This window comes from Mytilus californianus, unplaced genomic scaffold (assembly GCF_021869535.1).
Source record: "Mytilus californianus isolate M0D057914Y unplaced genomic scaffold, xbMytCali1.0.p SCAF_11, whole genome shotgun sequence".
NCBI lineage: Eukaryota > Metazoa > Mollusca > Bivalvia > Mytilida > Mytilidae > Mytilus > Mytilus californianus.
In genome coordinates this window covers 69,904,426-69,919,273 of record NW_026262593.1, presented here as the reverse complement: position 1 = coordinate 69,919,273, position 14,848 = coordinate 69,904,426, and the positions used below count along the sequence as shown (strand labels likewise).

At 32.2% G+C, this 14,848-nt stretch overlaps 1 protein-coding gene across 1 annotated transcript in view; it reads left to right on the top strand.

The window, feature by feature from the left end:
• LOC127719288 (tyrosine-protein kinase SRK3-like) overlaps positions 1-13,611 on the top strand; it is a 103,497-nt gene extending 89,886 nt beyond the window's left edge. Inside the window, exons 7-9 of the mRNA XM_052225302.1 lie at positions 2,428-2,619; positions 12,785-12,856; positions 13,592-13,611. Of these exons, the coding sequence (XP_052081262.1) occupies positions 2,428-2,619; positions 12,785-12,856; positions 13,592-13,611 (284 nt within the window). The remainder of the gene's footprint in view (positions 1-2,427; positions 2,620-12,784; positions 12,857-13,591) is intronic.
• Positions 13,612-14,848: the final 1,237 nt, after the last annotated feature.

The following is a 14,848-nucleotide window of genomic DNA, read 5'->3' as shown; positions in this document are numbered from 1 at the left end:
GCGCGTTTCGTCTACTAAAGACTCATCAGTGACGCTCGAATCATAAAAAATTAAAAAGGCCAAATAAAGTACGAAATTGAAGAGCATTGAGGACCAAAAATTCCTAAAAGTTTTTGCCAAATACAGCTAAGGTAATCTATTCCTGAGGTAGAAAAGCCTTAGTAGTTAAAAAATTCAAAGTTTTGTAAACAGTTAATTTATAATTATGACCATATCAATGATAATTCATGTCAACACAGAAGTGGTGACTTCTAGGCTGCTGATACCCTCGGGGAATAAAAACTCCACCAGCAGTGGCATCGACCCTATATGTCACTTTTTGTGGCGTTGATCCATTCATGTCACGCGCAGTTTGTGGTGTCCTGTGCTGTTGTTATTTCATGGGAGGTGTCCGTTGTTATTCTGCGGTTTACATGTTGTAATGCACTATTATATAATTTATTTATGTATTTCTCTGTGCTGAGTGTTCTTGCGTTTTGTTTGTACTGTTTTCCTGTCATGTAGTGTTGTCATTTTAGCGTTATTTTTTAACATTGCCATGTTAGCGGGAGGTTTGGCTAGCCATAAAACCAGGTTCAACCCACTATTTTTTCTTAAAATGTCCTGTACCTAGTCAGGAATATGGCAGTTGTTATCAAATAGTCCGTTTCTATGTATGTTACAGTTCAGTGTTTCTGTTGTTCCGTTGTTTTCCTCTTATAGTTGATGTGTTACCCTCTGTTTTAGTTTGTAACCCGGATCTGTTTTCTCTGATTCGATTTATGACTTTTGAACAGCGATACACTACTGTTGCCTTTATTTTGTACTAGCATGAGCTAAACGACGGGTGCCACATGTGGAGAAGGATCTGCTTACCCTCCGAAGGACCTGAGATCACCCCCAGTTTTTGTTGGGGTAAGTGTATGCTCAGACTTCAGTTTGCTATATTGTGTTTTTTGTTCTGTTGTTTGTCTGTTTGTCTTTTTTTTAACCATGGTGTTGTTAGTTTATTTTCGACTGATGAGTTTGAATTTTCCTTTGGTATTCTTTGCTTCTCTTTTACATGAGTGTCTTTACAAACAATCTTATATTGCTGAGTCTTCCATTGCTCCACGAAACCTCTTTCTAAATTGTTAACATCAATTTTATCAGCAACCAAAGCCGGGCTTCAAAGTTATTGTGAAACTACCATTCTGGAGGCGTTGTGAATTAGATGTGGATACTACAAAGATCTGTTATAGTACTTACAATATAAGAATCTTTCATCTAGCAATATTATTAAAACATTTGACTTTTCTATCCTTTACAGAAATAATCCCCATTCCACACAAATTAGAAGAGGTGGTCCTGCTTTGTTTCATAAAAAAATGACCAACGTAGATATCCTGTAACTTCACTATCAGCTATACAGATGTATCCTTTCACTAACGAATTCAATTTTGGTGACTATTTTGAAGGCATCTCTCATAAAGAACTTGTAATAAAGGATACAAAAGATACAGTTGATTCTGCCTCGTATCTAGAAATTGACAATGATGGTCAGTTGACAACGAAACTTTGCGACGAAAGAGATGATTTCAGCTTCCCCATTGTCTTTACTTTTCTGTTGTGTTTTTGTATACTGTTTGTGTCTTTTTGTCCTTTTTTTTGCCATGGCGTTGTCAGTTTAATTTCGAATTATGAGTCGAAAATAAACTGACAACTGACCTTTGGTTTCTTTCGCCTCTCTTTTTAGATGGAAAGCAAGTATTTTAAGGGTACAATACTACCTAAATTGTTTTTTCTTTATTTTACATTTGTCTTTGTCTTATCGCCATTTTAAATCTGTGCTCATCGTATCTTAGGGTTGCTATTTTATATGAAATTTCAGTTACTTAGTTATTAGATTAAGCAATGAACAATTAAATTTGAATCTAAATTGTGCATTTGTCAATTTTCAGTATGAAAGTTGACAACAACCTTGAAAGTTAAAATATGTTTTAACAAACTATCTCTCTTAATTTATTACGAATTATCTACCATGAATATATTATCGAGATCAGTATAAATAGTACCAGAAGTGGCATTATTGTAATCAAAAGTGGTTAATTGTCAATCTAATTCAGTATGAAAAATCAAAATGACACTTTAAGTGGGGGTTTTCCAAATCGAAAGTAACTTTTATTTTTCTTATTTGAATGCCCGAACAGAATTTAAATTCATTGGTATCGTGTGCATGTTTGTCTTTATCGCCAGCTCAGTTTACATTGAATTTGGAACAATTTTTGGTTAAATGTTTGAACAATGGAAGTGTTCTCTGCAATAATAATAGTTCTATCATTTGCAATTAGTATTATTATTTATGGTTGCGATCATTATTATTATCATTAGTGGTAGTATTTTAAATGAATAAAATACCTACATACGAAAATATGCATAAAAAATAAAACAAATTGGTATTTGTTTTAGGAATTGCAAATAAGGAACTTTTAGAGAGACTTGAAATGGGCTTCCAACATGAAAAACCGCATAACTGCCCCGAAAATGTTTATAAAATTATGCTGAGTTGCTGGAACAAAGTACCGACAAACAGACCAACGTTTGAGTACCTGTTCAATTACTTTGATGATTACGTTGTGTCTGCGGAATTACAGAAGGAAGGTATGATTGATCGCTAGCTTATTATATGAATTCCCTTCTGATATAGATAATTACAATATAACGTTTAGCATGACGAAAAATCATTACTATTTATTTCGTTTCATACTAATATTGTATGCACAATTTTGACACTGAAATATAGAAAGAAAATAATTTGAATATTTTAACGGCCATGATTTCCAGGGACTACCATCGCCCGAGGCTTTCGTCAGCTCAGCAGTCAGTACTTCGGTACTGAGATGATGTATAACATTCCTTTCTTAAATTGATAATTTAGAAATTGTTGCCGAGCTAAGGTTCCAACTCCCTTAAGCAAAGTTGATCTCACGAATTTTGGCGTTTTTAAAATCTGCTCCTGAAGTATTTGATATATTTAGAAATAAGGAGATGCGGTATGATTGCCAATGACACAACTGTCCACCAAAGTTCAAATAAAGTGGATGTAAGCAATTATAGAAATCCTCGGCCTTCAAATGAGAAGGTCCGGTAAGGGCTAGTTTTGGCCTTATATTCGAAGTACATCTAATGAAAGATTTTTGACATTTTTTAAACACTCAATTAGTTTATGTAAAAGATTTGAACTGATTTGGTCATTAGAAAAGCTCAAATTCACGCTTAAATATGCAAAATCTATCAAATATGCCATAAAACGTCATTTTTCAGATGGTTTTTGTCTAAAATGGAAGTGGCTGCATTCGTGTTCAGTCTCAACCTTTATATATGTTATGTATTATCATCAAATACAACATATATTTAAATATTAAGACTGAACACAAATGCGGCCACTTCCATTTTAGACAAAGACCGTCTGAAAATTAGCACAAATAGTAAAATTGTGAAGATTTCAGTAATATTGCACGAATTTATGATGCTATTACCTGCTGCATGTGCATTGTATTGTCAAAACAGCCCATATTTATGGAACAGAAGTATTCTACTTTCCAATAAATAGCTAAAAGTTTACATTTTAACATATTGGTAAAAATGCTATATTTTGGGGCCAAAAAGGGGTCTTACCGGGCCTACTCCTTTTTTGTCAGGGCGTTCTTAACAAAGGTAAATCTAGAAAAGCCATCAACTACACAAAGTGTAATTTTCTTTTTCTAGAAAAGACAGTTAGCTATATTTATCAACAAATCAATGAAGACCAGATTTAGTTCCGTACTGTTAAGTAGGTGTGATCTAATATAGGCTTGACACTAGTATACGTTATTGTTTAGGGGCCAGCTGAATCTCGCCTCCGGGTGCAGGATATTCCATATCCAACTATCGCGGTCATCTCGTGACTTTAACAAGTCCATCGTTTATCAATGGAAATAAACGGGCTACATAGATTAAACGATCGTAATTATTTTTATACATTGTGTATTTTAGCTTCCAACCCCGCGTTTTAAAGTTTTTTCTAATTGACAATGAAATACTAGTATGTTCTCAATTTCAGTTCAAAAATATGAATTCTTGCTTCAAATTAGGTTTGAAAATCGTGATGGCATAACCACACACTCGATAAAATTGCAATGGGACCTTTTTATATCTTCAATTTTAAATAATATCTAACCCAAAGCAGGTCGACAATACGTTTAATGCAAAGAAATCAAAATCCGAATCACTTTAGGAAACAAACGTTTTGCTTCAAACTTTGATTGAAAAGTTCACATTTTTCGCATTTGATTGCAATATTTTGAAAATGGCGGCCGCTGTCGGGGGTAAACAACGACACGACGGGCTATGTATTCATTTAGTTATTAATTTAAAAGTTATATCTGAAATATTTTAAGTATGTCTTATTGCTTTTAAAAAATTACTTATTCCACCTTCACTTTAGTATATTTATTAGAAAAATTCTCTGGCAAAAAATATAATGTATATCATCGATCCTGCATTGTTTGCATTGACATCGTAACTCGAAAATATATTTTATAATATTTTTTACGATGGAAATAAAAAAAACTCATGGATGCAAACGGTAAAATTAAATCCTTAACGGCCTATTCAATCCATTTGATTCAGTAAGAAAAAATGTTTTGTTTTTAGATGAGAACGCCTGATAACATTTTCATGGATAATATCTTTCTTACAAGAGTATGATTTATATATAAAAGATAGGAATATGTACATTGTTTTTACTCGGAAAAGGTTTTGATTTTCCGTATTTCCTTTTTGAGAGAATGGATACATTTTGTTTGTTTTGACAAAATTTCGAATTTACGAAAAAAAATGGCGACCTACTAATTTTCAAATGTAGACGATCTTCGACATTTGTCCATGCACATACTTTAATTTAGTTCCAATTTTTATATTGCAAATAATTTGACACGTAACTGTCATTCTAATAATACCCTAGTGCATAGCTAGATTAAGGATGTATAAAGTTATAACACCGATGTGATCAAAGAAAACAAACATGGCACCTGATTTATATTGGTACTTTCGAATCTGTTTTGATTGTTCTACTCTATTTACCACTTAACCTCAAAATATCATTAAGAACAAATCACATACCTAATCAAAAAGGCAATTAAAAGGTCAGAATGTGAATATATATGTTCAAACTCTTATAAGTCATTTTAAGTGACAACATTCAAAAGAAGTATGTCAATTCACCAGTTTCACATTTAACAGCGCATGTCTAACGTAATAAGCCAAACTATGAAATCACGCGATAATTCCCGAGAATTCTTTGACTTGGGGCTTACGGTTGATAAGCAGTGACCATGCAGACCTGGAAAACAATTACCTGATTAAGTGTTTGCACCTACATGTACATGAAACACGAAAATCATTTGAATGAAAATATATATTGACGAGACAACTTTATTAACACTGACATATCAAAAGATTTAAAACGGACTACTGTTGTGTTGTTGGTTGCAGTAATAGACGATCTGATATGCCGCCTGACTTTTACCTTTAATTGTCACGAAGAAGTGCTTGGATTCACGCTGAGGTTGTTCACTGTGCGGGAAGAATAGATTAAATTAAAATATCCGGGGTCACTTCGTATCCCTATGTTAGGTCATAAATTAGGAAGTAAATTAACGCCTTAGCAATGTGGAGTTTTACCTTGTACAATCTCACCAGGTGACAATTGATAAAAAAATGTACCCTTTTCTACATACAATTACTAAAAAGGGGACGATCATTTGATATTCTGACGGAAGCCAGAAATTTTGTTTCGGATTGAATATTCATATTCATCTGTTGCTACCTAGAAATAGTAAACTTTCTATATTTAATGTCCCAGATGCTACGCATACTATTTTTTTTTTGCTGCGCGAAAATTTATTCATAATAATTATTTCCTGCATTTTGTGTTGCATATTTAACTTTTGTATACAATTATTTCCTGCATTTTGTGTTGCATATTTAACTTTTGTATACAATTATTGCCTGCATTTTGTGTTGCAGATTATTTGCATCCTGCCTTCTTGGGCAAAATTATTTATTTTCTGCTCTTACTATCCCATTGTATTCATTTTCTAAAGTCACCCCTCCTTGAAAATCAAATGGTTTTCCCCTAATACAGATGTTAAAAATGGTAACCCTGTTTCTATATAAGATACACATACCTAAGTTACACTGAGATTGTACGGTTACTAGTAATTCAACTGAATATATTTTAATAATTGAGGAGGGAGTCATTCAGCAATTTTATCTTATGTTATGATAAACGTGGTAAATACAGAATATTCAATTACTTTTAATGATATATTGTTGTAAATTCATTCATTATTAAAAAAAATAAGTAAACAAATAATATTCACAATAACAAGAATTTTACAAGTACATTTTTTTATATAGACGTCCTCTTAAACAAATCCTTGACAATACGATGAATACTGTAGAAAATTACTCTGGCCGTTTACATGAAACCACTACTTAGAAAAAGTCAATCATGGACATAGCATAGAAATTAAAATGGTATTGAATGCATTGTTTAAAAGTCTGATGTTTGAAATTGAAGATAAACTTGTATTTCTGATGCGTATTCTAAAACTGCCTTATATCTCACTTCATTCTCATGGCCGTCTAAAAATATCATTGAAGCAGAACTATTTAAAACAAATGTACACGTCTATTACAAATTACACGAAAGTGTTCTATTTCACGTCATATGCCACGCATTTTTTAGCAGGATAAAACGCACGGTGACCCTATTTTTTCTTTTGGTATTCTGAAAGCATTTCATAAGAGCTATCTTACAATTAATTTTAAAATTCTATCATTTAGTTTATTTGCAAATATTCTTATAATGATGCCTTTTCTCTGTATATTCCATACAAAAATGTTTCGTATTTTCACATCCGGTAGCTTGAAATCATAGACCTATCATTGTTTTTTTTTTTTTTTGTTGTTTTTATTTTTAACATATCACAATAAATACTACATCTTTGGTAAAGTATATAAGGAAACATTCTATCATTTTTCGTTTATACTTCCACACTACCTTAAGTGAAAATTTCGATTATTTAGTATCTACATTCTTTGTTCTCAGTAAGATTTTGAATGTTCGTATTCTGTATAAACAGTCATAATATTTATTTATATTATATAAAACAAACGATTATTAATAACCTAAAATTAAATAATCTGGGACAATATTTAAATGTATTCGTCCCAATAATAATACAGATACAATTGTTAATACAATTTTTTTTAATGTCAGCAATTGCAAAAGATATAACAGCTATTATATCTATGATGTCAGTGACAACTTCTGAAATAACTACCTTCGCCGTGACAAAAATAATGTGTACTGGTATCATCTGTTAACCTGCCTCCACAGCACACCCCAACAGAGAGAGATGTGTATTATCTGTTGATTTATCATTGTGTTGCCAACTATTAGGGTCAATCGAATAGTCAATAGGATATCCCGTATGATATCGTTAATTATCGCGAGATTTAAACTAAAACGCGCATATGATTTCGAGATCAGGGTTGAATAGTGGCTTATGTGAAACTGGTGTATTAGACCTACTTTGATATAGTAACTGCACTTGAATTTTTACTAGATAACTTTTATGTTCGCTATGGAGATTCCATATGTCACCAAGTAGACGGAATTCCAATGCGGAATAACTGTGTATCACTTATTTTGAACTTGTTTATGTGTTGTTATGAAACCAATTTATGTCTAAAATCAGCGAACATCTGATATAAAGATTTAACAACGTTAACACTTTTAGATATTTGCTCTAAATAAAGATGACTTTAGTATGTACACTAAAGAGATTTATCCTGTTGAACTTACTTTCAATAAAACTTATACTATTAATGAACACTGTCCTTTTTGGATCTCAATATCTATATCTCTAACGGGAAGCTTAATACTAAAGTTTTCGATAAAAGAGAAGATTTTCATTTCTTACTGTTAATTGTCTGTTTTAGATATTGACGTTCCCTTGGTACCATCGTATGGTGTTTATATATCTCATCTTGTTCGATTCGCTCGTGTATGTAATAACGTGTTTGATTTAAACGAAAGAAATCTTTTATACCTGAAAAATTATTACAACAGGGTTTTCGATATCACAAACTTGTCAAATAAATTTTTCCATCGGTACAAGGACATCATTCGTAATAGTCTGGCCGATCGGTGACAAAATTGGAAAGCACCAAATTTGCCATGGTACTAGTTCTTGGTGGTTCAAAAAAAATATCTATGGACCCACCTTGAATTTTCAAAATGGCGGCTTTTCCAAGATGGCAGCCATAAAATATCGAAATCAACATATATCACTCATATAAGGTAAAATAAGGGCTGATAGTAGTGCTGGGTGATTTGAAAAATTTAAGCTACAAATCCACCTTGAAAATTCTTTATGGCGGCTCTTTCAAAGACGGCCACTGAAACAATATCAAAATCAACAAATATCCCAAATTTGTCATGTTAGTAGTGGTGGGTGCTTCAAACAATATAAGCTATGGACCCATCTCGAAATTTCAAGATGGTGGCTTTTCCCAAGAAAGCCGCCATAAGATATCAAAATCAACAAAATTCCCTTATACATGTTATAGAAAGCGTTTTGTTTTGACGTTTCTTCAGTAAAACTAAGTGCACTATAATACCAAGTGTATGCCACATTTATCAAACATCAAAATATTTGTGAGGAAAGTATAGAAATCGTAACTCCGGTACCATTCTTGCAGAACAGTTGTCTACGATAAGGGATCACGTATAGACACTTGTGTTATTATAATATTTTGGCTAGACATAATTAGAATGTATTCTTCCCGACTTCAACAGTTTTCTCTGTGATCAACTGGAAGAGGACATAGTAATGATCTAAATATTGCAGTTATCTCAGGCTTGTCAGGCCATTAACAAGGCGGGTGCTTGGTTCTTCTGTTAAGGATTATTTTGGTGTTGCAATTGAACAAGAAACCGCAACAATCTGTTTGTAGGACAACGATCCTTGAAAAAGCTGCAAATGCAAGAACTAAGTAGATCAAAAAGACATGGTGTAGGCAAAGTCCTTTCAACAGTTATTAAAATTAGTTTATAATTGTTTGGGCAAATATTCAGATGCAGTCGAGGTATTTCACTGAGGCAAATACGACACTTTTCATTTCAAAGGAAATTTTGTTTCATTTCATTTCATTCGAGCAAAACTGTTCAAATTATTGTTATATTTTACTGTAGATTAAGATATATCCTTAAAACTAACCAAATATAACCTTGCGTTTCATACTTACATCTAATAATAACCGTTGGACGCGCAATCTGTCAATTGCCTAACCAGAAATACATGTATGCCACCTGGTTTAATTAGTCAATTGTGTATCCTTACATGGTATATATAAATAAGTTAACAAAATGATAACACAGATGGCTTGAAGTAGATGATAATGAAAACATTAGATATGTCTTGACAGTATTCCACGCACGTAGAGCCCAGACAAATGGTCATCCGCCTTTATATATCTGACCACATTGACCATATTTCAGGAAGAGATAAAATCTGTCACAACTATTCGACATTCCATGAATACAATCCAGCAATGTGTTTATTTTTTACGAGAAAAGTATCATTTATCACTTGTGATCAATCGTTTTTTGCTTTTCAAAATCGGAACGGTGGACCTGACCAAATATATTTCCAGCAGAACCGAGTTTTGTTTAAGGTCATCGTATAGAAATGGCGTCGTTGAGAACCTAGTGTGATTGGTAAGAAAACAGTGGTTGAACAGGGTTTCAATCAAGGAAACACAGAATTTAATTAACAGCAGATTCTTTTTAGAGGCTCTCATGCATCATGAACAATACATTTCCATGAGGTTACAGTAGGTGTATTTCTCATTCTTATCCAAAGATCCTGACATAATTTTTACTGAGGTACGAGGACCTGGTGTGAACTATGTAACATTCAAAGAATGGAGTTATAAGAGTGATTTTGACAGTCAACTAAAACACAACTGGTCTGTAACATTAAAATTGGTACCGTTTATGTTATTCTAAATGTATAAAGATTCCGTTATACTGCTGATTCATTCCAAATTATGGCTTCCAGTACTCGTGGACGATATTATGCCATTTAACTATTCAGTTTATGTGTTGCAAAGGTAATTTGAAAATGGTAAATGTAGATCAAACCCATGAGTAGAAATACACACTTGTAAAAGGAAAAGGTGAGGCAATCAATCTGGCAATCAATATCGCACAACTACATCATTTAATAGTGTTTTGTCTAGACATGGCTATAATATTTAACAAGTTTCGATCCACCTTTGAAATAATATAACGTGATCATGTAATCTACACTATGTTCTACACCACCAGGTTCGATTTAAAAGTAAAAAACACAACATTCTCAAAGCATGTGAAAACGTTAGGAGGGGTAATGTTTCGGACTTTTACCCAGACTGCTACTTCGAGTGAATGCGGATGACATATACCCTATTGGATGTTTCTCACAAAGGTATCAGCATTTTGTAATGAGCTCGTAAAATGTGGTTGACAGATATAAAACGGATGGCACGGTAGTTGAAAATGCGCGAGGACAATGGTGTTATGTACGGTCCTGTTTAAAATATTGTTAGGAGTGGGACAAATATTAAATGGGCTGATCTTAAGAAACATTTTGAAAACTGCTGTGAAAAAAGTGTTGTTGTTAAGATGATAAAAAAGATGGAAAAGATACTTAGGCATTCAAATCTCATTTATAAAAACCAGATAGGAACATGGATAAAAAACGCTAAAAAGGACTAACAGCAGTCAAGAAATCACTACACAAACATCTAAAAATTGAGCAACACCAACCCCACTTCTTCAAATAGATAAATGATTCATATCCAGTTATAAGGCATGTATCATATAATTAGAATCACAAAATTTAAAACAAGTAAACACCATTGGTACATGTAAATCATCTAAAACTTGACCGAATTGGAACGTTTGAAATGAAATAAGGTAGTCCATGCCTGTACGATGGGGAAACGAATTTCACTGGTTGACAACACATACATTAAAAAAAAAATAGCACAACATTCAAAGCATAAACAACTCGAGTCAAAACTAGGGGTCAAGATGAGTTGTATCTGGCCAACTGGTAGCACTCGTGGTGTTACTAAATGCAAGTAGAAATTTGGTGATTATTCGTATTTATTTATTATCTTGGTGTAATCACAATCGACGAAAAAGAAAGTATTGTGGCAAGAAGAAGTGGAACCTATCCGTTATCATGTGTGACTCAGGTGGTACTTAACGATCAAACAAGTTTTGATGGCGTCCAAAAATCGATCGAATGTTTCCATTTATGGGATCTTTGATTAAATTTTCCTGCAAGCAGGATCCATGTATCATAGAAACGTAATCCCTAGAATATTGTAAGAACTGTACAGTACAATTCGATAGAAGAAATAAATCTCAGCATTTTCAAATTTTCTTCCATTTTGAAAAGAAATAAAAAGTCTAATATAATGTAATTACTTATTAGAAACGCTGGATTACATTTTATATGTTTTTAAAAGATTTTGTTTGAATATTGTTTGATTTGATTTATACAGGGTTGTGAAATTTTGACTAATTGGCAGACATCTTGAAAATGGCCGCCACATTGGATTTTTCAGAGTGGATCTATAGCTTAAATTGACTACTAAATATATATCTGCAATTGAACAAAGTTTATCATCAAATCCACAATTCTTCTAAAAATATGCACGAATCAGCTGGACTATAAATAAAAATCAACGTGCAGACATCTCAAACGTTCAGGTATTTCACATGGTAATATTCTATACAAAACACAAACATGTCGAAGTCATTTACCTCAAAAGCTTATCACAAATACTTATGAAAAATGGATATAGTTACAATACTGTTGTCAAGTCATTAAAGATGGTATTTGTTGGAATTAATATTCATTCACTCATTGGGTCTTTGCATCGGAAACAAACACATTTATACCAGTTGTTGGCATAATACGGGTCTAGTAATTTTCGTAAAAATTACGAAGGCATGATACTAAACCCCTAACGGGATTTTCATATGATCAAGAAATAATCTTTAGTTTAGTTTAATTGAGGTCTGGAGCTGGCATGTCATTTGTTAATTTATTGTTGATTATCATCATTTTAATTATTTTCTCTGTTACATATTGAAACATCGGCCTCTGACTTCTTTTCAACTGAGTTTTACTGTGCGTTTTGTTGTGTGTTTGTTTATTACACATCGGCTAGATGTATAGAGAGAGGGTTCAGATCTCACAAAACATGTTAAACCCCGCCGCATTTTTACGCCTGTCCCAAATCAGGAACCTCTAACCTTTGTTTGTCTTGTGTGGTTTTTTATTTTTAATTTTGGTTCATTTCTATGTTTCGGGATTAACAGTGGTGTCCATTTCACTGAACTACTATACATTATGTCTAGGGTCCAACTTAAGCCCGCCTCCGGGTATGGTATTTTCACTCTGCATTGAAGACCCATTGGTGGCCTTTGGCTTTTTTCTGCTCTTTAGTCGAGTTGTTTCTTTCTCTATTCGATTTTTTTTAGTCCCGGATTTGCAGAATTTTATCCATATCATATGAATGAAATTTCGGCATTTCATAACTGATGTACTACTTTACCATTCAAATATACAAGAGAATTGTGATAACCGATTAAGAATTGTAATAGTGTTAATGCGTTTTATAATGTCACTTTGGATTATCTCTTTTTTTTTAGAAATCGACAAGTTTCGAAGATCCTGCAAAAATAACACAGATCAAATTCAAATTCAATCGGGGAAAGAAGATGGTAAGGATTATTTTTCATTTATATTATATATTATGTATTTATGAAAGAATCAACAATTAAGTTAATTTATATATACTTAAAATGTCGAGTGTTGTTTATATATTTATACAATCTTAAAAGGATTGTCAAGTCTGCAACGTTTTTTAAAGTTTCTATGACGTTAAATGTCGTTATATGATGGTTTATGCTGTAATTGGCATTAAGAGTTCTAGTTGTGGTCAATTTTTTATTGCTATTTTTTCCAACATGTGCTGTTTTGGGCTAGTTCGAAAATTGGAACAAGAAATAAGGAAAACAACAAATTGATATAAACTGAATATTATGAATTAAAGAATACGAGATAGAGAGAAAGCAGGATATAACAAAGAAGGACGATAGAAAACTCATTGGAATATTTTGAATAGAGTTATTTATATTTATGAAATTAAAAGTAAAATGAGGATGCTAAGAAACAAGTATTTTTCGACTTTTCATTTACAAATTAGGCCTTCAACAAAAACCATGACAGTATTCGATTCTGTCAGATCGGTATACTGACGTGATTTTTTTCATTGAATCATTAAAATTTATTGATGTTGTTAACTTTACGTTACAATAGGTTTAAGGATTTTTCTGCAATAAGAAAATGCATCCTTGAATGAAGTCTTTGTTATTATTATGGTTCAGGAAAGACCATAAGATTAATCTTAATGTTTACTTTTTAATGAATGAATTTTCTTTTTATCATTCTTTCAGTTATTTTTTCGGCACACTGAAAAGATTAAATATTGCAAGACTGCAAAACAACCTTATTTCACTCAAAATTTGTCTTGTTGTGGAGTCATGAATATGATAGCAATGGGCTGTAACAATGGTGAAATAGAAAAAAAACATAACTAAAGTACAAACTGTAGAAATCAGCTGACCATGACTTAACTCCTGAAATCGGCGCAAAACACAAAATACAACTCTCATAAAGAAAAAACGACACAAAATATGCAATATTCGTAGTTACTGAAAGCTAGTAAAAAGCCAATAACAACTAATGAATAAATCATATTCTCACAAACTCAAGTATCTATTAGTACAGATCCAACATATTTAGTGTAAAGACGTCATATGGACGTGTGCAAGGCGACAAATTAGTTCATAATTAAGCCAATAATTTTTGAGAACCACTTTTTATATGCTTTAATCTTAAAATCAAACGTAAATTTTTTTTTAAATGTATTGTATAAAAGTAACAAATAAATGATGTCATAATTACGTCATAATATGCACATAGTTCATAAAAGTAAGAAAAATATCAATTTTATGCAATTTCCATCATTTTTCCTCCGTGGAAAAAAAATACAAGAAACACATATGAGTAAAGCTTTCTCCTTATTCCACCAATATAACATTGTTTTATTTTGGTCCGTATTTGCCTTTTTAATCCAAAATTTATTAAAAAGAAGGACACAAAACAAGAAAAATAAAGAATTTGACAAAATATACCAATTTGTTAATAGTTTGTTGCTATGATAACTCATCAAATGTATAACAAAATTGTATCACCTTTTTCATGTCTTGTAAGAGCAAATTTAAGATCATGATCGTTAACTTTAGTTTACATTGAATTTGGGACAAAATCTGAGCCTTTTTGTTGGCGCACAGCATATATTACTTTTCACAGTAAAGGGATGGTATTAATGTTTTCGTGCAAATTTTCGTCGGTAAGAATTTTCAAAGACTTGGACTGCCTTCTCTTTTTGACTTTTTTGCTACTAATTTTTCCTTAATTTTGATATTAAACTAATATATTAATGATTAAATGATTGATAAAGGAGCCTTAACTATTCCCATTTTTTTTTCATTTCTGTCGTTTGCTATAAAAACAAAAATTTTGACAGTAAGTCACTATTAACCAAATATTATTGATTAAAATTGTTTATAGTATTTCAAAGTTCGTTAGTTTTCTGCAATAGGTTGCAGCAGACATTTAGAAAGTCTATTTCAATTTGTATTGTTTTA